Raw genomic sequence first — 22,725 nt, forward strand, 5'->3', positions numbered from 1 at the left:
TCTTTCACAACGTCTTTGGTAACTGATAATGCTTATCTCCCTAGGTAATATAGACTTTTGAACAAATCCATGTTTGTCGCGCATTATGTACATGGGAGATAGCTGGATCAAAGTTAAAAATCTTTGTGTCAGGAAGTTGATAAAGGAAACAAATTTAGTTTATGTATCAAGAGATCTTTAATATATGATTTTAAAAGATTTTCTTTGGTAGACGAACATTCCCTATAAACATAGAGTAATCACATGAATATTTATTTTAAGTAAGAGATTTGCTTAACATATGTGTATAACTTGACATTTGATGTGCATTCCATTTGTTTTTATGTGTATATTCTCAGACTTTGATAAAAATTGCATAATGTTGTATTGTCTGTCAAATAAAACACTTTCAAATTACATAATATATTTTTATAGTCTTATAATATATTTTTATAGTGTTTGATCATATTTTATACTTAATTGTTTTCAATGACTATTTAGTTCTTGGAGAGTGAATCAACACACTAGTCTTTGCTTTTCCTAAATTTTACTAGCCTCTAAACATTTAAATCTAAAATGTACAAGCTTCTTACACTCGTAACAAATGACTTTAGCTTTCTTATATTTGGGATCCAATATTAAAATATGTTGTATCCAATATTACCAGTAGAAACATATCCAAGGAATATAGAGATAATATTTTATTATTAAGATTTGATTCACCGTTAAAAATAACGATAAAATGTTTTACAATTAAGATGAGCATGATCCAATCACACTAAATAACCGCTGCATACTTTGTGTTAAAGATACGATTAAGAGTTGCAGCCAATCGAACTCCTCCTTGAGCTAACCGCAAATTCACTATCGGATAACGAGATAAGAAGTATTCATCTGCACAATGCATTTTCATGGTATAGTTACAAACAAAAATTGCTGATAAAAAATAATAGTTAGAAAAAAAAAGTAATATAAAAGAAAATGTTTCATAACTATCAAAAGACAATTTCTACCTTCATCTACATGATTTTTTTTCTTTGTACCTCCATAAAGTTTTTATTTCCAAAACTACCATTTTTGGCAAAAGGTGTAAGTTTTTTTTTTCTATTTATGAATTACATCATCGTAGACTTTTCCAACTTTAGAATTTGAAAATACAAAATTGTATTTTGAATTTTAGATTTTGAAATAAATTTTATATTTCAAATTTTTAGATTTTTTTTACTCCAAATTTTAGATTTCATATTTTCAAACTTTGAAAATATATTCTAAAATTTAAAATACAATTTTGTATTTTAAATTTTAAAATTTGAAAGATATTTGCGATTTAAAATGATATATTTAAACTATAGAAGGTTTTAGTTATAAAGGGTTAAATAGTAGTTTCACTACCCCATGGAGGTGAAGAAAAAAATAAGAAGGTGCGGGAAGAAGGCGTACCATCTAATACTGAACCTTCAGTGGCATCTTTATAGGCCCATTTACAGGAATCTTCCGCACTTTCAGATGCATATCTGAAAAACTCACTCATGTTAACCAACTATATATTACTACAAATTTTCATTTTTTTTTTAATTTTTCCATAAATATTTTTGTAAATTTTTAAAAATCTACATGAAATTATTCATAAAAAGGTTATTTATTCTTGCAATTTTTTATAAAATATTTGTAACAAAAGCTTTAACAAAATACAAAAAAAATAAAAATGGAAGCATACGTACAAAGCTGGGCATGATATGTCATTATTACTGCAGTGCTCCTAATCTTCTACTTCATTAGCCCATACTTTCTATTTGTTAAAAAAAAGTGAGAGTGAAGAAAACATAAAACTTCAACAACAACAACAAAAAATCATAATCATTAGATTGAAGGGACCAAAACAGATGCTGAATTCAATACCGTAATATTCTTTTGAATTGCATCAACCAAGCCGTCAAAATCCTCATCAAATCTTTCGAATTCTGTTTCAATTATGTTATCATCCCAAACCTGCACATGATATACGATTAGTGGAGTGTTAACAAATGAGGTTGGTGTATATATGGTGAAGGAAGCTAAGAATTTTACTGACACGATGAAGTTTTTGGGTTGTGTTGTACCAAAGAACATTTATTGTATTGCCACCCAGATCTGACACAAACCCACAGTGTAGAGGCTGCATATAATGGTGAATAAAATGTCATTATACATTTTATATAATTGATATTATTGAAGAAGTTATAAGAAAATAATATATAACAACACTTGTAAATCAAAATGCTTGTTTTATAAGGGTCGCACTTGTAAATCAGAACACATGCTTGATTACGAGTGCAGCTGTTACAAATAGTCGCATTTGTAAATTAACTTAATTTAAAAAATGTCATCACGTTTTTTTACGAGTGTGTCTGTTAGTAAAATCGCACTTAATAAGACGTCATTGTTTTGTCTTTTTGCATTAGTGACAAGTTCTTATTATTTTGTGTATATTTACATTACTCAGAAAATATATAAAGTATATAATTCATTATTAATCATGAGATTCTATCATTATCAAATTAATTACATAACTACTTTTCCTCAATAAGAAGTTGGTAAAAATCTGAACTCTCAACTTGTGTCACAGCATCAAATAAAAATAAACTTAATTTAATTTAATTTTACAAAATTGATTTAAAAGATAAAATTTACATCAACCTATATACTATCAAATTTTATTATCTCTATTCGATTCGATGTGAGACAATTTTTTTTTAAAAGGTAATAAGATAATCTTATGTCTAACTAAAAAATAAAAATTTGTTAACTAAGGAAGAAATTAAGTTTTTTCTTCTTTCATGGGTGAAAGAAGTTGATTTAAAACAAGTGTGGAATGCATATATAAATAAAAATATACCTGATGGATGTCTCCAATAAAATGTGAAAGGAAGAGAAGAGCTTCAGTGAGGTTATCTGATAGATAAGATAATGAAGGAAAAATTGTTAGCGTAAAAAGAAGAGAATATATAAGATTAGTTTGAAAGAAGAAGGGTTTACAATTAGATTGAGTGTAAGTTCCGTATTGGAGAAGCTGGTTGGTGTAGTTGGAAATGGCTGCCACAACACATCGGTTTTTAACTCCTGTTCTTTGATCTACACAATCTCCTGAATGTTCAAACACTCTTAAACATTATTCCAACATATATAATTATCAAACATAACATATTTCATGTTGTGCTCATTAATTTATAATATATAAATAACTGTAAATAATATTGTTTTATAAAATTGAAGCTTTTACTTTATTAGATACTTAATTTAAAAAAATATTAAGTAATAAAAAATAAAAAAATTAATCATTTTTAATAACACTCTATTGATTTGTCCGTCTAATTTGTCAATTCACACAAATCATAACGGGAACAAACGAACTAATCTTTCAGTGAATTCTTCTTTATTTTTAACACTCTAAAGAAAAATCTTATATTTTCATAATTAAAATTGATAGTAGTAAATATTTTATATAAAACTTTATTACATTATTTTTTTTATATATAATTTTATTTATTAAAATATTATTTATATTTAAATTATTTTGTTAAACATTAAATTTTTTTTTATTAAAAATTGAAGTTAATTTTATTATCTTTTCCTTGTTTTTATTGTCTTCCAAAATGATATTAATAACTACACTCAAATTAATATTTAAAACAAAATAATTAAAAAAAAGTTGAAAAAAAAATTAGAAAGTGACATATTATTCTCTCATCCATATAACCTTAACGAATCCAATCTACCTATTTTTAGTAGATGAGTGACAGATTGAGGGAAACTGAGGTTATTTGCTACCCTTTTTGAACAAAATATTGAAAGCAACTTACTGGTGTGATCGTAACTGCAAACGGAGTCAGCAGTATCAGCAAAGTGCAAGGCAGAAGACCAAGGAATGACCTTCCTCACATCATCTGGCCATGAACACTGACTAGCCAACTCATTTTCTGCAGATCTAGGCAGCAATTTGCTCACAGCTTCTGCAGCTGCACTGCTCAGGCGACCCTGAAAATATCAAATTGGAAAGTTGGAAGACAACGTAAAGAGAGAAGAGAAAGAGAAGAAAGCTACTCTTGGAGATCACACATCGACTAGAGATTATAGCCTTTCATTGTATATAAGTAAGTACAAACCTCAACCTCAACACATAAACTGGTTTTATGGAATTGAGTTAGGCTTAAATTTCACTTCGTAATAGCTATAGATAGATACCTGACCAATCTTGCAAACAATGGCATGACCATCTTTTCCCCACCCTTTTCATTGGGAACCAAAACCATCAATGACACTATCACCACTATCTCAATTCTATAACTCCCCATACTTCCCTGCTCCATCCCTCAAACCATACAACTTATATATAATAATTCTTCCAACCCTTGGAGAGATAACATTTTTTTTTCATGAGTTTATTTTAAAAAAAATATTATGATGAGTTGGAGGAAGAAAAAATATATAAAATATTTTTAATTTCGATTATTGAGCCATATAAGACTATAATATTGATGATTTTGGAAAAATAATGATAATATCTTCTTTTCAATAATCGAAACACAGAATTTGATTAAAAATCGAGTTAATATAAGTATAATTTAAGAGAGTCATAAGCTTTACATTTCATTTTCATATAGTTTAACTAATCTAATAAGTAATTCGTTTATAATTGTTAAATTACAAGAGTAAAGGGGTGTGGATGAAAATTATTTAGCTGGCACTTAGAAATATAAATGATATTTATTAATAATTAACTATGTCAGGTTAAATTACCTTTGAACACTGATAGATTTTATGAAAGTCTGATTATCTTCTTCAAGTGAATCTGATTAAGCACAACACAACTAACATTCACCATGTAGATGAATGAGAGATTAAATTCCAAAATTTTCTTATATTTTGGGATGTATGTAATCATTATCTGACAATAAAAATTAAACTTTAAAACATATAAATAGATATTTTTAGCTCATGTGAGAGACTAGACTTTTGTGGTATTTTGAAAAGGATTTACAACGAATGATATAATAATTTAAATAAACTTTCATTAGCATAAAATCTAATATCATATTAAATAAATCAACTTTAAATTAAAAAAATAAAATTTGATTTATACATCATTGTGTCTGTTTCGAGTACCGAGTAGTATTGTTAGGATTAATCATTACATTATATTTAAGATATTGTTATTTTAAAAGTTAGTGTTTTATCATAGTTTTATTTTTAAAAGACGTTTCAATAAGTTATCAGAAGAAAAGTTTATAAACTACTCTCAATCTCAACTCCTAAACAACCTAAAATTAAACACTTTACCATTTTTAATAGACGTTTCAATATGAGAAAAAAAAGTTTATAAACTACTCTCAATCTCAACTTCTAAACAACCTAAAATTAAACACTTCACTACGAAAATGTCTTTTTCATTCACACGTCTATATCTTTTGATAGTTTCATTTCTTTAATAATATGAACTTTATTGGAGGCAGAAGAATGATTAGTCGATATGGGTAAGAAATGGAAAAAGAAAAAGAAAAATTTGTAGTACCAGCTTGTGAGCTTTGAAGAACGCAAAGTTTTGTACTTGAATCCATAAATGTTAGCAACCCAATTAATATTCATTGAATTTGGTTTCATTGTATCTACTCATCATACAGTGCTTGCCAAGTTTTACCCTTTTTTCCTTTTAAAATGGCAAGAGGTATATGTGTGCCAGAAATATTTATGTGCTTTAGGTCCACATGTACCTATAAGATATTGTCACGAGCAAAGCATGAGAAATATTATAACATATAAGGTATTGTGAGGACCAAAGCATAGAAATTATTATAAATCTTGATTTTCTCTGTCTGCAAATAAAAACTGTTCCCTTTTGCCATGTGAGTGTGATCATACACTGATACGCTTTTCTTTTTCTTAGAATTATTGTAGACACTGGTTAGTCAAAAGGAACTGGATTATATTTTATTGTTTGCTCAAGAGAATACAAAAAAAAAATATTATTTCACAACACATGTTTGGACATAAAGTAAGTGGGTGATTAGTATTGTATTATTTAAATAGTTTATCTCTTATTAAATTTGTCAAATTACATAATTAAAAAAATACTTTGGTTCTGTATTTCTACACAACTAAATAACTCAACATTGTTGATTATTTATTTCTCTTTTCTCAACTTACTTTTATCTATTCACCTTGTATTTCTTTCTTCAAGATGTGTCCAAATTTATCATGGGATTTTTTACTAATTCTTAGGAGATTTTTTTTTTCTTTTCTTTAATTAATCTAAAGACGTTCTCTTTTAAAGAAATAAATTTTTGTTTAACTTTTATTTATTTGGTTAACTTGTCCTTTAGAAGAAATATTTTCCTCTTTTAAGATGTTGGGTGCTAAAGTCATGATTTGGTAGCAAATATATATACTATCTTTCACAAAATTGCATCGAAGAATTATATGATTGAATTGAGGAGGTTTTTCATTTACCACGTAATGGTAGATATTTTTTTTTAACCTTCCACACATACTTTACATAAACTTTTTAAGGATTATAAAAAATGGGCAATAAGATGTCTTTGAGAAGTTTTAAAAGAAGATTGTCTTTGTTACTCTTCAGTTCATCGTTATAAAATATGTAGTAATATTGAAACAACTCAACTAATATTTTAACGATCTAATACAGTTTAGAAACACTAGATATTTTTTTAGTAGAAAGTTTTGATGATTATAAATACAATTAAGTAAACTTAATCAAATGCATTATATTTTAATGAACATTCTAACATTGTTATGTTTAAAAGTGCTTCTATTATAAAAACCTCTTATCATATAGTTATTATATGCTAAAGTTTTTACATATCACATATTAAAGATTATTAAAGGTAACTTCATGTAATTTCAACTCATAAAAGAGAGGAAGTTTTAAAATTTGTTAAAAACAAAACATTAATAAGAATAAAATAAAAATAAATTTATAAAATATCTCACAATCTGTTTCAATTAAGAGAAAAAAAAAGAGAGAAAAGAAACCCATAAAGTCAAATTTGGAAATTTTAAAAATTTACTAAAAATAAAATATTAATAAGAATAAAATAAAAATAATTTTGTAAAATATCTCATAATCGATTTCAACTAAGAAAGAAAAAGAGAAATAAAATCCAGAAAATCAAATTTATAAGTAACCGCTCACATTTTTAAAAATTTGCTAAATTTCATAAATTTTCAAAACTCACATTTGACATAAGTGAAAATGATAGAATATACTAATATATTAAGATAAAATGAAAATAATAAAAATGGAATTTTTAACTTTTTAACTTTTTAAAATTATAAAATAAAAAAATAATGACAAAGTAAAATATTAATAAAAATAAATTTGTAAAATATCTCACAATCTGTTTCAATTAAAAGAAAAAAAATAGAAAAAGAAACCCATAAAATCTAATTTGGAAGTTTTAAAAATTTGATAAAAATAAAATATTAATAAGAATAAAATAAAAACAAATTTATAAAATATCTCACAATCTCTTTCGATCAAGAGATAAAAGAGAGAAATTAAACCCATAAAATCAAATTTGAAAGTTTTAAAAATTTGCTAAAAATAAAAATTAAGAAAAATAAATTTGTAAAATATCTCACAATCTGTTTAAATTAAGAGAGAAAAAGAGAGAAATGAAACTCATAAAATCAAATTTGGAAGTTTTAAAAATTTGCTAAACAATCTGTTTCAATTAAGAGAAAAAAAAAAGAAATCTAGAAAATAACCACTCACGTTTTAAAAAATTATTAAATATAAGATATTTTTAAAATCCTAAACTCTAAAATTTTTAAAACTGCTATGTGATAAGTAAAACAGACCGAATATACTAAAATTTTGAATATAGTTTTAAAGGTGGGTTTTAAATATTATTTGAATGACTTGACAATTGAATAGTTACCATTTTCAGAATTAATTATTTCACAAAATTAAAATTTATAAATTGTTAAATTTGAATTTTTTTCACTGTTTGTTTAAAACATGGAAGAAGATTAAATAACCTTTTGTGAATACACTTTTAATACAGTATCTGCAGTAATTAAAGTCATTAGAATGACTTTTGATATTTAAAAAAAAAAATCTATTTTCTTCACAAATCTCTTCAAATCATAATTTTTTTTAAGGAATAAAAACCACTTTTTTCTTGTTTTTCCACCGGCCGGCCCTAACTGCGCGCGTGAGCTCTTTCAATGGCGGGAGGGAAAGCGAAGAAGGAGAAGGCGGCGCCGCCGCAGCACATGCCGTACCAAGGAGGAATCTCCTTCCACAAATCGAAGGGGCAGCACATCCTCAAGAATCCTTTGCTTGTCGACTCCATCGTGCAGAAATCCGGCTTAAAACCCACTGACGTCGTTCTCGAGATCGGTCCCGGCACAGGAAACCTTACAAAGAAGCTTCTAGAAGCCGCCAAGAAGGTCATCGCCGTCGAAATCGATCCCCGCATGGTTCTCGAGCTCCAGCGACGGTTCCAGGGCACTGCTCACTCCAATCGCCTCACTGTATGATTCACTCTCTGTTTCAGTTTTCATTCCTAAGTTTTCCCCTTTTCAAAAAAATTATTTCGTGCGAATTGTCAATTTTTTCTATAAAAATTTAAAATAACCAGAAACACAAGAAGTTACTGGAGACCATTGCGGTATGTGACCCCAAAAAACCGAACCTTTTTCTCTGGGGTAGCATGTTTGAATGAGGTTTTTAATAGCTTATCAGAACAATTTATTATGTATATTGAAGTGCTTATTTTCAATGAGTTATATGATGCATGGTGAACACAGAATCTGTTTGGATTAACATGTTTTTGTATAATGTTTTATTTATTTTCATGGTTTCAGGTTATCCAAGGTGATGTGCTGAAGACGGAACTTCCTTATTTTGACATATGTGTTGCAAACATTCCGTACCAAATATCTTCTCCTCTGACATTCAAGTTACTGAATCACCAGCCTGTATTTAGGGCTGCAATCATAATGTTCCAGAGAGAGTTTGCCATGAGACTGGTTGCTCAGCCTGATGATAAACTGTATTGTCGTCTTACGGTGAACACTCAACTCCATGCTCGAGTTTCCCACCTCCTCAAAGTTGGAAGAAACAACTTCAGGCCCCCTCCCAAGGTTGATTCCTCTGTAGTGCGAATTGAGCCCAGGAAACCTCGCATTGAAGTTAAGCAAAAGGAATGGGATGGCTTTTTGCGGATTTGTTTCAACAGGAAGAACAAAACACTTGGTTCAATATTTAGGCAGAAGAGTGTAATCTCCTTGCTTGAAAAGAACTACAGAACTGTGCGGGCGCTGGAACTTGGACAGAAAGATTCACTGAAGGAAGCAGATACCAAAATGGACTTCGCTAGTTTTGGTGAGGATCAAGGTATGGAGATGGATGATGATGAAGCAGATGATAACGAAATGGAAGTTGAGGATGGGGAAGCGGATGATGTGCAATCTGAATTCAAGAACAAGGTTTTGGGTGTTCTCAAGGAAGGAGATTTTGAAGAAAAGAGGTCTTCCAAGCTCACATTGCAGGAATTCTTATACCTGCTTTCTCTGTTCAACAAAGCTGGAATACACTTCTCCTGATTTTAGATGATCAATTTTCTTGATAGCTTCTTTTTTTTAGTCTACACTATTTTTTGCCTATTAGTCTTATCATTAGGCTGCATTTTTCAAAAAAGAGTGGTATCAGATTAACTTTTCTTAAACATAGTATAATTTTGTTGTTCTCCTTCTTCAATGTGTAGTACTACATGTAATCCATAGTGTTTTGATTAAATTATGTTCTTCCTTCATTACTTTATGAGGATTTGCAACTTTGAGTGTTGTCATGTTCATTCTCTTATGTCATATATCTTATTTTTTTCCAATGATTGAGTCATATTTTGTAGTATCCCTTTATTAATTAAAATATTATTTCATAATAGTTGTAAAGAGTAATTTATTTTTTAAAATATTGATTACATTCCTTATGCATATAAAGGATATTAGTGAGGCATAATATAATAAAATTTATATTTTTCAGATAAATCTTTTGAAGTGTTTAATTATTAAAATTTTATTTTATTAATATTATTTAATTTAAGTTTTCTATTTTTTAGAATTAATTATTTTTCTTATACATGTATAAAATGCTTAATGAACAATCTTAAAAATCCCTTTTGTTAGTTGAACCTTTTAAATGTTTACAAAATAGGAAAATTTAAAATTCTTTTTATTAATATTAATTATTTAAAAATTGTACTTTTAAATATTAATTACTTATACGCAAATAATCGCTAATCATACAAATTTGTATTCTAAAATTGAGTTTTTTCAAATATCTAATGGATTAAGAATTATAAAATTTATTAATATTGATTTATTTAGAATTTTAAATATTTTCCACTTTTACGTGTAAATAATATCAAGGTTATTTCCTAGTTAAAGGTATAATTACATGAAACTTTATTAATTATATTTTATGTATTAACTAATAAAATTTAAATTTTGAATATTGTTTTAAAGGGTGGGTTTTAAATATTATTTGAATGACTTGACAATTGAATAGTTACCATTTTCAGAATTAATTATTTCACAAAGTTAAAACTTATAAATTGTTACCATCTAAAAATTTGATTTTTTTTTTCGAGAATACACTTTTGATACAGTGTCTGTGGTAATTAAAGCCATTAAAATGACTTTTGATTTTTTATTACACAACATAAAAGTATTTTATTTAGCATAATTTTGTACAAATAAAATTGTTTGAACTCCCAATAAAGAATATAAACAAGGTTTGAAATTGAAGTAACATATTAAAAGTTATATGGATAAAGAATTTGATCATTTTAAGAAAATTTAAATATATTAAATTTCAATTTATTTTTAATTATATATAATTCATTTTTTAATTTTTTGTAGATATAGCAATTAAAAGTTATTACATTTAAATGTTCTTATTATCAAGTTGTTATTTATATTAGTTGATAATTGTTGTCTTGATTTAAGAATTTTTTTTTCAAAGAAATTATTGAAGAAATGAGATATTTCCTTTCAAACAAATAAGATTGGACAATGTTTTTCAATATTGTTTGGTGATTCTTTCAACTTTCTTCATATATAAACTTAAGACTCAAATCTAAATTTTTTATATTATATAAAAATAATTTTAATATTTAATTTAAATTATAAGACTTATATAATTTGGAGAGATTTATGTAATTATATAATAAAAGTTTATGTACTTTATATAAGTTGTGAATATTTTTTTTACTCTGTAATAAATGTCTGTTTAGTTAAACCTTTAAGTCTAATTTCTCAAATCCTTAGTCTATACAAAATAACTTAAAAGTGAAAAGACCTTTAACTAAACAATGATTTATAAATTATTACTTATGGTTTATTTTTGTGTGTGTTTTTCTGCATTTTTATTTTTAAATAAACATATTACTTATTCATAGACTTGTATTGTTAATATAATTTTTTAGTTTATATATTTCTAAAAATAAATAAATATAAAATTTATAGTTTGTAGTTTATTTTAATAAATATATATAACAATAATAAAAATAAGAAATAAGAAATACATGTAGATGTAGATACAATGTTTATTTATTTTGTGATTGATACATGTTTATTTCATTTTGTGAAATAAAAAAATAAGAAATACATGATAGATGAATGTGTTTGGTTTTCTCATGTAATTTTTATGATTATCATATATATATATATATTTTTGTATATATTTGTTAAAATAAATTATAAATTTTTATATTTATTAACTTTTAAAAATATATATAATTTATAAATTCATATCAACAATATAACTATAAATAATGATGTGATAGATGAATGTGTTTTCATTAATAATAAAAATAAAATATATTGATAAAATACTTACATATTAAATCTTATAAATATTGATGATGGTTATATATTAACATTTATTTTATTTTCACTGTAACTATATTTTTATTAATTTGTATATGAAAATATATTCTTATTAATAGGTCTTCTCTAATGCTTTTTTTTTTATGTATTTTTGTCTATTATTTTTTTCTAATTTTCTAAATTAAAAAAAAAAACAGTCCTTTTATATTTTGATTGGGGAGAAAACTGGTTTTAAGATAAATTTTTTTCATCAACTTTGTAATTATTTTAGGAATTTCATTTCAAATCAAAATATAAATGAACGAGGTTTTTTATTTTTTTATTTAGAAAAAAATGAATAGACAAAAAACCTTAGTCCAAGATATAATCGTTTTGAAGGCAAACACTTTTTAGAAAAATATATTTAAGAATTTATCTTCAATAGTAATTTTGAAAATATTTTTATGAATATATTTTATTTTTTAATTATTATTTTAAACTTTAATATTTAGTTTTAATATTTTTTGAAATTATTAATGATTGAAAATAATCTATATAATAGTTTAAATTACTATCATGATAAAAGTAAAAAAAAAAATACAAAATAAATATTTACATTGTGAAAGTGCGAAAATCAAAATACTTGTAAAAAAGCATTTCGTGTTGGCAAAGACACAGATCTGAAGTGCATAGTCTTAAAAAAAAACAAGAGAGACTAAGGCCTCTTTGGATCAAGGTGGAGATTTGTGATGAAGGGAGGAAGTGGATTTGTGAGGATTAGAGAGGATGTGTGAGAATATGTGAGGTTGTTTGGATTGAGGAATGATAGAGTGGATTTGTGAGGATGGTTTATTGTAAGTTTACAAATTTGTCTTTGTTATTAAAAAATATTTTAATAATGAATTATGATTTTGTGTGTGTAGGTTTGAATTAATTAATTTTGTTAATATATAATATTCATAATTACTTATATTTTATAATAAAAAATTTAAAAATATAATAGAAAATATTTTTGTGTTAAATTGAAATAAAATTATTAAATATATTAAAATTTATGAAAATAATATTTATTATTATATTCATTTATTATTTTATATAACTATATATATTTTGTTAATATTATAAAAAAATTATTTTTTTATTTTTATTATTTATAATTGTATGTTGTTATTAATAGTATAATTAAATATTTTTGAAATTATAAATAAATTTATGTAATATTTAATTTTGATATTGTAATAAAATGCATGTTTAAGGCTATTTTGGTAAAATACAATCATCTACCTAACTCCTCACAAAACTCTTCATTTTGTGAAGAATGGAAAAAATCACTCACCCTCTCCCCATCCACTCCTCCACCCTCAAAACCCTTTGAAACAAACACAAAAAAACCTTTCTTTTTCACTCGACGCCCTAATTCATTCTCCTCTCCGTTCTCTGTGTTCTCCATTTTCCGTTCACTCACCATGACGAAGCAACACGCTAATTGGTCTCCATACGATAACAATGGAGGGTAAGGATTCTCTAATGAGTATTTTCAATTTTTCATAAGTTGATTTGTTATTTTCACTTTGCATAGATCATGTGTTGCAATTGCTGGAGGTGTTATCGCAGCAGATACCAGGATGTCCACCGGTTACAACATCCTCACTAGGGATTACTCCAAAATCTCCCAATTGTATGATTTCCCCCTTCAATTAATTTTCGCCCTAAATAATTACTTTTTTGTCCTGAAATTCGATTGGGTTTTATTATCGCTTATTTGATTTTCTTGATCTTAGCATTGCACAAGGGACTTTGTTTGTTTGTGCTGTTTAAGGATGTGAACTAAGATTTCTATTGTTTCGCGACAGGGCGGAGAAGTGTGTGATGGCTTCTTCTGGTTTTCAAGCTGATGTGAAAGCCTTGCAGAACGTTTTGTCTGCCAGGCATTTGGTGAGCCAAAACTCAACGATTGAAACAACTGAATAGTGTTACTAACGCTTGTGAATGTCAATAATATGTTATTATTTGTGGAAGTAAGGTGTTGAAGGTATATGTTGATATTTTTCATGGTGTAATGGATTGATTTAATCATACTTAGGTTTAGATTATATAATCATTGAATTTTATCAGCTTTCCTTCCAATCGGTGTTTTGAAAAATGTGATTATTTTGTTAAACTTGAGTTATCCCAGACTAACACTAATAAAGCTTCTAGTTTTTTTTCCTACGTATATTATCGGATTAGTTGTTTTTTTGTTTTAGATTTAGTTGTAAGCTGTAAACATCAATCATTAATTGCCACCATCTAGAACATGTAATAAATGCCGACAACAGGAAGCAGACTGTGAACACCAAATCCACCCACGGCCAAATATTTAACCACTCTACATGACATGCATTTGCATGTATCCTCAGTGGAACAACAACCGCACAAATCAAAATTTAGTAGATGAAAATACAATATTTTAAGTACTTATCAATTTTAGTCTGTCTGTATGCATATACTGTGCTCGTAGATTTAAATTAGGTTGAAACCTAAAATTACTAAATTTTCTTGATTAGATCGTAAGGTACTTAGCAGCTTGCCATTTGAATTTTAGGGTCAATGGTATCATCTAATACTTTGAAGTTAGAGTTACTTATGAGCCATCTCACAGTTTATTATACGTATCCAATTATGTCCAGTCACTAAAGTGTTTATTGGCTTCCCTCTTTCCCATTTCTATTAAATTCTAAAACATTCCAGAGTTAGACACTGTTATGTTAGCTACATGATCAAAATTTCAATGCATTTTAGTAATAGTAGGCCCCTCAATAACCATGATGGAAAGAACTGTGGATATTTGGACCCTCTTTTTATTATTATAATTACAATATTTTCCAGCATATAGGTGTTTGAAATTATTGATAAGGAAGCACATCTGAAGGGATATTTAGAAGATTAGTACTGAAAATGACTTGTAGATTTGTATAAAGTAATAGTTTTAGGGTTGGATTTGTGTCCAATGAAAGGAAGGATCTTCATGGATTTGCATAAAGAAATCACAAGCATTATAAGTCAGAGGAAAAGGGGAAGGTATAATGTACATATGCTTGCTTGATCTGAGTTAGGGAATACATACATAATGATTTTCTGCCCTAGTAGTGACAACTTAATATTGATGTGTACCATAAAGAATGGGTCTTGACTTTGCCTCAAGTTTTATACCTTTACATTTTGCATTTATATTCCCCCCTCTCCAGACCCCACTAGAGGAGAGTCTGGGCTCTGGGCTACCCTTTTATGTTGTAAAACTAGGGAAACTGCTGTATTAGACCCTAATTTGTTATGTACCTTCAGTTTACCATGACAAAATGCTTGGAAGCCTTTGGTGGACTGATGTGATATCATCTTTTGACTCTGAATGCAGACTTATCAGCATCAACACAACAAACAAATGAGCTGCCCTGCAATGGCTCAGCTTCTCTCAAACACACTTTACTACAAACGCTTCTTTCCCTATTATGCATTCAATGTTTTGGGTGGCCTTGACAAAGGGATGTGTTTTCACATATGATGCCGTTGGTTCCTATGAGAGGGTTGGATATAGTTCTCAGGGTTCTGGATCCACACTTATTATGCCATCTCTTGATAACCAGCTGAAGTCTCCTAGCCCACTCCTGTTACCTGCCGTGGTAACATTCTGAAATTGGTGCTTTGCTTGAAATATTTGATTCTTCAAGTTTTATGGACTGACACCTAATTAAAAATATTATTTCTTTCAGGATGCTGTTACTCCACTGTCTGAAGCAGAAGCAGTTGATCTGGTCAAAAGCGTTTTTGCATCTGCAACTGAGAGAGACATATACACGGTAAGTTTGTCTGACATACATAATTACCATTTGGCTGCAATGAACTTGCAACTTAATGTGAATGTTTTTACAGGGAGACAAGGTTGAAATCCAGTGGTCTTCGTGAATACATGGACCTAAGGAAAGACTAATGCTCTACAGTATGTTTGAAATGCTTCTGGAATTTTACATTGGGTTTTTCCCATGAGTCGAAATTAAGAATAGCATTTCTCGTGAAATTGCTTTGAACAAGTATTACTCTGTTCGCATTATAACTAGACTGTGATTTCACTTATATTTGCATTGGATTTTTTGTCGTAGTCTAATTTATAGCTTTAGTGTGCATGTTTGGTTGCTCTGTCCATCTCTCACGATTGCGTTGTGTTTTGCCTCGTACGTCCCCAAATATTTTCTCAAAATTACGTTATAATTATGGCCCTTGAGGTGGCTAGTTTTCAATTCGTTGGAGTCTTCGATGAACAGTGGGATTGAACAATTTCAAAAGACACCAAACTTTTTCTTCAAATTGAATGAATATCCAGATTCCAAATGCATTAAGAACCGACTTAAAAAAAAATATCGAGCATAGTAGAAAATATCCAAAATCATGAAGAATGTATTTTTGAAACAGAACACAAATAAAGATTTTTTGAACTCAGTGAAGGAGTAGAATGTGGAGCAATTAATGAAGTTCATGAAGGGAACTTCTTCGTTTCATTCCTTCCGCAAGGTTTTGAAGTAGGTAATGATTTTTACAATTCCAATATTCCAATATTTGTTGCTAGGTGATTCTGTGAGATTAGCTAGTAGAAAAGTACAAAGTATTTCCTATAATAGCTTCATACAGCTGAATTCATGTGATCATAGTTGCTTAGATGCTGATGTGATTTCTGCTTTACTTTGTTTATAAGTATCCTGTATTGAGATGTTCATCCTTTCTTCTCCAACTTCCTGTTGCTGTGTCTGTCAGAAACTAAGTTGTTTTCATCAGAAAATGTTTAAGGAAAATATGTTTTTAGTAGTAATAAATTAGATAGCTCTGATTTCTACAAATTTTCTTTATTTTATTTATAAAATGTGTGTATTTTTATTTTAGTAAATGTACAAGATTTTTCTTTGAATTTCATCTTTAAAATAATTTAAATCACTATTTTAGTTCTTAATATTAATTTTAAAATAGGAAAATATTTATTTTAAAGATTTAATTTTTTTTTTGAAGTATCACGTGTTGATATTATATTACAATACTGTGCTTAGAGTGCTTGCTTGACCTTTTGTTCAATTTATAAGCAATTAACTAAGGTCATAATAAAATGAAAGAAAAAAACCATCTTATTCAAAATCCCAACTATATAAACTTTCTTATCTTCCCTTGCAAATATGAGAATGCATTATTCTTATAGAGTGAGAAACACTTACTATTATCAAAAATATAAATTTTTAAATTTGGACACAAAAGTAAAGAAAAAAATTTAGAGGGATTAAAATTATAACTCATTCATTTCATAAGAACTAAATATTTAGGTTAAAAAAAAGAACAACAGTTGAGAGGGGACTTAAATTTGGTTCCTCATATCATCTGGAAAAAATGCATAAGATAATATTTTTCTTCATGTGACTTTTCCTTTTTACACCAAAAATTGAGTTGTAAAAATTGAGCTTTGGTATACCACACAAATGTAGTTTTTCCTTTGAACTATTGTTTTTGAACTATCGTTAGGGATGACAATACGGGCGGTCACGCAGGCCGATCCACAATCTGTTAGCAAAAAACACAGGGTCAGCTCAATAATATCCGCTTAAGTTCGACTTGCATAACCCGTAATCCGCACAGGCTAATCGTTCTATACATTGTGTGCTGCTCTGTCATTGTCAACCAAAATTAAAACAAAATCTGATTGGAATAGACTCCTTATGATGCAGAAGAATTTGGTATTACATAATAAATGATTGATAATAAATTAATTGTGGAGTAGTTATGTCAAGCACATATGTTTGAATACATTCAAAATATAAAGAGAAACAAATGACTAATGTTGTTTTTTTTTTCAAATTATACTGAACTAGTTGAAACATCATTTCTTTCACTTTATTTATTGCGAGGGTAGGATTATATTTTATTTTGTACAATGATCATTTATTTTGTAAATGCCATTTATTTTGTAGGATGACATTTATTTTGTACGTTGACCATATTGGTTGAATCATTCATTTTAATTTACACAATTGAACAACTGAAAACATGAATTGGTAGTACATATGGTTGACAATAAATTAATTGTGGAGTCAAACACCTATGTTTAAATACAATCAAAGTATAGAAAGAGAAACAAACCAATAATATTTTTTCAAATAGAACTGAACTAATACTAATTGAACCATCATTTCTTTCTCCCTATTTATTGTGAGAGTATAATCCTATTTTATTTTGTATGAATGACCATGTTAGTTGAACCATTAATTCTAATTTAACAAAACATTAGCAATGCAAAAGGTAACAAATATATTTGATTGAATTTCTTTATATTCAATTTTTCAATAACAAACATTTTTATTGAATTTCTAAAACAAAAAAAAAACACTATATGCAGGTTGCCTCGCAGACCCACGAGTTGGTCCTTATACGGGGCGAGGCAGAGAAATTAGCCCACGTTTATTACGCGGGACAGACCAAATACGGGACAGACCTATGCAAAACGAGTCAGTCCACATTGTCATCCCTCCTTGGTGTAGTTTAATTTATATGGGTGTTGTTCACTTTACTTCAATGGTTGTTTCTTCCTGCACCCGTAATTTTTACTTTTGCACTCCCATAATATTATGCAAAGACAAAAATAAACCTATTATTTTTTAAAAAACCCCAAAATGCACTTAAGACCCACACTACTCTTTCTTCTTCCTTTGTCCACAGACTGCACACACAGATTTCATTTCTCTCTGAACAGCGGCGGCGTTGCTCCATCTCTTAGTACAGGAAGGTGTTTCTTTTAGTGGTGGACGGTAGTGTCTTGGATTATCGTTTCCACAGTTTATATCTAGTATTCCAGACAACGCAGTTCGGTAATTTTACAGAATCAGGAATCCACATTTATTTTTTCACATTCTAGATTTGGAAATGCATAAATCTTCCAAATTGGAGAATCCGTAAATCTTCCAGATTGGGGAATCCATAAATCTTTCGGATTGGGGAATTTGTAAATCTTTCATATCCATCAATCTGTAACATTAATTAGGTTTCTGGATTCAGCATCCAAAAATCAACAATTTATTAAAAAATTTCTTTCGGAACACCTCCTCATCTGGAAAACAACATAATTCACTTATGGATTGATGAATTCGTAGCACACTCCACCACGGTACCCTTTTTCAAAGAAAAGGTCAAGGCCAGTTTTGACATTTTTAAAATTGTGGAAGTGCAAGAAGAAAAACGTAGGGGTGCAGGAAGAAAAACGTAAGGGTGCAGGAAGAAAAAACCTACTTCAATGATGGTAAAAATGCAAATAACCAGGCTATTAAAACCCAATTATTGTGATGTATAAATGTTAATACACAGAGAGGCAAGGAATTTTCTTTTACATTTGTCATATTTTCCTCATGGATATATAAAGAGGAGAATGTTTACTAATGCATTATGAGTGAATAACATAAATAATTTTAAATCATGCTCAAAGTAAAATATTAAAGTACTAAGTTTTTCTTCACTCACACTTCAAATTTACATTTCTACTCATCCAAATCTGTCACTAATACAAATCATTAATTCTAGTACCATGTATTGATAATCCAACAGAAATAAACACTAAGAAAATATTTACAAGTTAATACACTCCACTCATATCACATAATAGTTTCTATTATGTGGGTTTTATACATAATTTAATATTTAACCTTTTAACATTAATTTTAAAAAAATTATGAATTATTTCAATTTTTGAAGGAGTAACTGAGTAAGGATGAATATTGTGTACATCTTTAAAGTTTACAAAATATTCATAAGCCCGCCTAGTTCAGTTGGTAGAGCACAAGGCTCTTAACCTTGTGGTCGTGGGTTCGAGCCCCACGGTGAGCGTTTTTTTTGTTTTTTTTCTGAGGAGATTATGAACACTATTTAACTTTAGGAAAAAGCCTTGAGCCAATAATATATTAGCTTTTTGCAGATTTCTAATTCGGACACCTCCTTTCCACATAACCTTTCTTTCATATTTAACACAAAAATTCATCAAAAAGCTAAATGTATTATCAACTTTGTGCAAAAAATGGAAAGGATAAAGTCACCACTTTTCTGTATTCTTGTTCATGAAGTTATTCCCATTAAAATATGGTAAGTGACAACACCGACTAAGTAAAACATTCAGTCAACGTGACTAATACACAACATTTTATTCCATCCTCACTTAGGAATATTTTTTTCTTCTTCTAATTATGCCCTCTTTTAAAAATAAATAATACTTATTAAATTTTAAAGCAAATAATACTTATTAAATTTTAAAGCAAATAATACTTCAAACAATATTAGTGTATTTGAGATCAGCACATGTTTATATTTCAACCAGAAGATTATTTTACTTTGATTTTAAAAAATTAAAAAAGTAATTCTAAAGTTTAAAGAGTAATATATATATATATACTCACATAACTTTTTTTCACTTTTGATTGAACGTGTTCTTTTGTCTATTTGTCCATACTTATCTTGTCAAGTCTACAAAGTCGTCTCATAAATTATTTGATTTTTATTTTTTTTCTTAACTTTAGAAACTAATATTTTAAAGAGTAATTATCCAATTTTGAAAAAGGTTGTGGTCCCAACCAATGAGACAATAACAAGTTGTTTATGAATTTAGTCTATGAATGTTTTTCCACCGCATTCGGTAGAATATTTTTAATGCATTATTTAAAACATATTTTCCATAGTTCACATGCCCTTTCTGTTTGATATTGATGTTAATAAATTTGGATGCCTCTCCAGTCATATGCTGGAGTAGTCATTGTCTAGATACTATAAATGTTATTTTCTCACCAAGCAATCCTGCAAAATTCAAAATCAGGATCCGGTTTCCTTATAAATTTGGATCCATGAATGTTAATTTGATTCCAAGGAACTTTAGGATTCTTAGGATACCTTTGGAAACAGAAAATTTTCTAATTTTACAGAATTTAACAGATTGGTCATTTCTCATACAGTAGAAACAACAAACAACCGATTGATTCGATCTTTTAACCGATTGATTTTTTGTGATGGTTGAAAAAGGTTTTGAACAACTACTATTTTTGCTTTGTGGGTTAAAACCCAAACCAGATTTCCCAAAAACACACTTTTGAGATGCTAAAGCATTTTCAAGATTTGATTTGCCTTTTGAAATCGTGTCTACAATTTTCACATGATACAAAACTTTCTTTTGAAGAGATTCACAAATTTTGCAAATACTAGAATCACATTTACAAGAGGAGTTTTGATAAATCATTTCAAGATTTTCAAAATCAGCATTTGAATTACTTAAATCTTTTTCCAGAACTTTGATTTTCTCTTTCAACCAGTTGTTTTCACTTTTCAACCGATTATTTGAAAGGGTTAATCTTTTAGCTTCTTCATGAGTTTCTTGGAAAGCATTAAGAAGTTGAAAATAATTTTCACAATTATTGGAAGAAGATGTACTTACTTGGTTTGATCCAGATTTTTCTTTTGCCATAAGACAGACTTCCATCTTGAATTTTGAAGAAGATGATTCAACATAGGGCTCATCCTTGTCCAGCCAGCATTCCTTGGGTTCTTGTGATATTTCTCAAGAGTATCCCATATTTATTTGGCTCAGATACATTATGAAACCTTGAAAAGTTCATCAGAATCAAGGGCAGAGACAATTATGTTCTTACCTATACAATCAAGGTGGTCTCATTCAGTTTTAGATGATGTAGAATTATTTTTAGACATATGTATGAAAGCATTGTTTGAAATAACATTCCAGATTTCTTTATCTAATGAATCAACAAAGAAGTTCATTCTTATACACCAAAGCTTATAATTTTCACCACAGAACAGAGGTGGTTTGTTTAGAGAGGAACCTTCCCCAAAAGAAAACTTACTACCCATTAAAAACAGTTTTCAAAAAAACAGAAACAAAAACTTGAATATTTTCCAAGAACCTAGCTCTTGATGCCAATTGTAAGAATTGATGGCTTAAACAAGAGGGGGGTGAATTGTTTATCAAAGATTTTCGCAAAGATTGAATAAGAAAGAACCTTTATCAAACAACCACAAATAAGCAATAAAGGAAAGCAATCAAACAATGATTCAAAAACTGTTTACAAAATTTAAACCGTTTGAAAATACGTTTTAATCGATTGTTTATATCAGCAGCAAAAGCAGAATTAAAACAAACAGTTATAAGAAGTTAGAGAGAGATTTACACAGCCAATTTTATACTGGTTCACTCAACCTTGAGCTACATCCAGTTCCGGATTGTAAACTACGTAGTCTGATTTTGTATTAGTAATTTAGTACATAACTATTCTTCAGACTTTCATTATTTTCTAGACTTTATCAAGGGTCTATGTGTAATGTGATTTTAGTTCTAATAGAAATCTTTTCACCTTTAGTTTTGTGCTTATGTCTTCACATTGAAGGCTTTCTACATCATACCCAAGAGGATCAACATTATTTTATTTTCTCTCATACTACTTGTTGTACCACTGTTATAGAATAATATAAAAGGTTTCTTTAAGTTGATTTCTTGGATGGTAACTATATCTATATCTTGTGATGCATATTAAAATTAATTTCTCTTGACACCTTATATATAATATTATCTATTTTGATGTAAAACATTTATTTTCTATCATTCATGTGTAAGTAATTTACTAGTTATAAATAAATTGGTCACTTGTTCCCAGGGTAAATTTAGCCATGTTGTATGTACACTTGTTTTAACTTGTTAGGTGTTGTTGATGAAACTCTCAACCTCATAAATGAAAGGGAGGTTATGGTGTGAATGTGTACTTCTTCTTCCTTCCTCTTCCTCACGTATATGACAAATAATGGAGACCTATTGCATCTCCAAGGGCT

At 28.3% G+C, this 22,725-nt stretch overlaps 1 protein-coding gene, 1 non-coding gene and 2 pseudogenes across 4 annotated transcripts; 3 read left to right on the forward strand and 1 right to left on the reverse strand.

Annotated features, from left to right (window-relative positions):
- Positions 1-667: 667 nt before the first annotated feature.
- LOC150028636 (endonuclease 2-like) lies at positions 668-4,325 on the reverse strand (annotated as a pseudogene). Its single transcript, XR_016519521.1, has 9 exons — positions 4,201-4,325; positions 3,819-3,993; positions 2,995-3,102; positions 2,855-2,910; positions 2,051-2,134; positions 1,879-1,968; positions 1,701-1,768; positions 1,420-1,493; positions 668-873 (listed from the first exon to the last, which is right to left on the reverse strand). The product of XR_016519521.1 is annotated as an endonuclease 2-like (transcript).
- A 3,790-nt stretch (positions 4,326-8,115) lies between these two features.
- Positions 8,116-9,815, forward strand: LOC137806273 (ribosomal RNA small subunit methyltransferase). The gene is made up of 2 exons (XM_068606288.2): positions 8,116-8,511; positions 8,845-9,815. The coding sequence occupies exons 1-2, from the start codon at positions 8,203-8,205 to the stop codon at positions 9,583-9,585; spliced, it is 1,050 nt and encodes a 349-aa protein (XP_068462389.1). The 5' UTR covers positions 8,116-8,202; the 3' UTR covers positions 9,586-9,815.
- Positions 9,816-13,200: 3,385 nt separating this feature from the next.
- LOC137806274 (proteasome subunit beta type-1-like) lies at positions 13,201-15,991 on the forward strand (annotated as a pseudogene). The gene is made up of 6 exons (XR_016519712.1): positions 13,201-13,363; positions 13,430-13,528; positions 13,704-13,785; positions 15,245-15,509; positions 15,600-15,686; positions 15,760-15,991. The product of XR_016519712.1 is annotated as a proteasome subunit beta type-1-like (transcript).
- A 3,670-nt stretch (positions 15,992-19,661) lies between these two features.
- Positions 19,662-19,734, forward strand: TRNAK-CUU (transfer RNA lysine (anticodon CUU)). The gene has a single exon. It is a non-coding gene; the product is annotated as a tRNA-Lys (tRNA).
- The last annotated feature ends 2,991 nt before the right edge of the window (positions 19,735-22,725 follow it).

Source organism: Phaseolus vulgaris, chromosome 3 (genome assembly GCF_051622355.1).
Source record: "Phaseolus vulgaris cultivar YP4 chromosome 3, ASM5162235v1, whole genome shotgun sequence".
In the NCBI taxonomy this organism is placed as follows: Eukaryota; Viridiplantae; Streptophyta; class Magnoliopsida; order Fabales; family Fabaceae; genus Phaseolus; species Phaseolus vulgaris.

Excerpts from the sequence above, each read along its gene's own strand:
- LOC137806273 (XM_068606288.2), top strand. The coding sequence starts at position 8,203 with ATGGCGGGAGGGAAAGCGAAGAAGGAGAAGGCGGCGCCGCCGCAGCAC. Across the intron at positions 8,512-8,844 it reads CTCACTCCAATCGCCTCACT|GTTATCCAAGGTGATGTGCT; the intron begins GTATGATTCACT and ends TCATGGTTTCAG.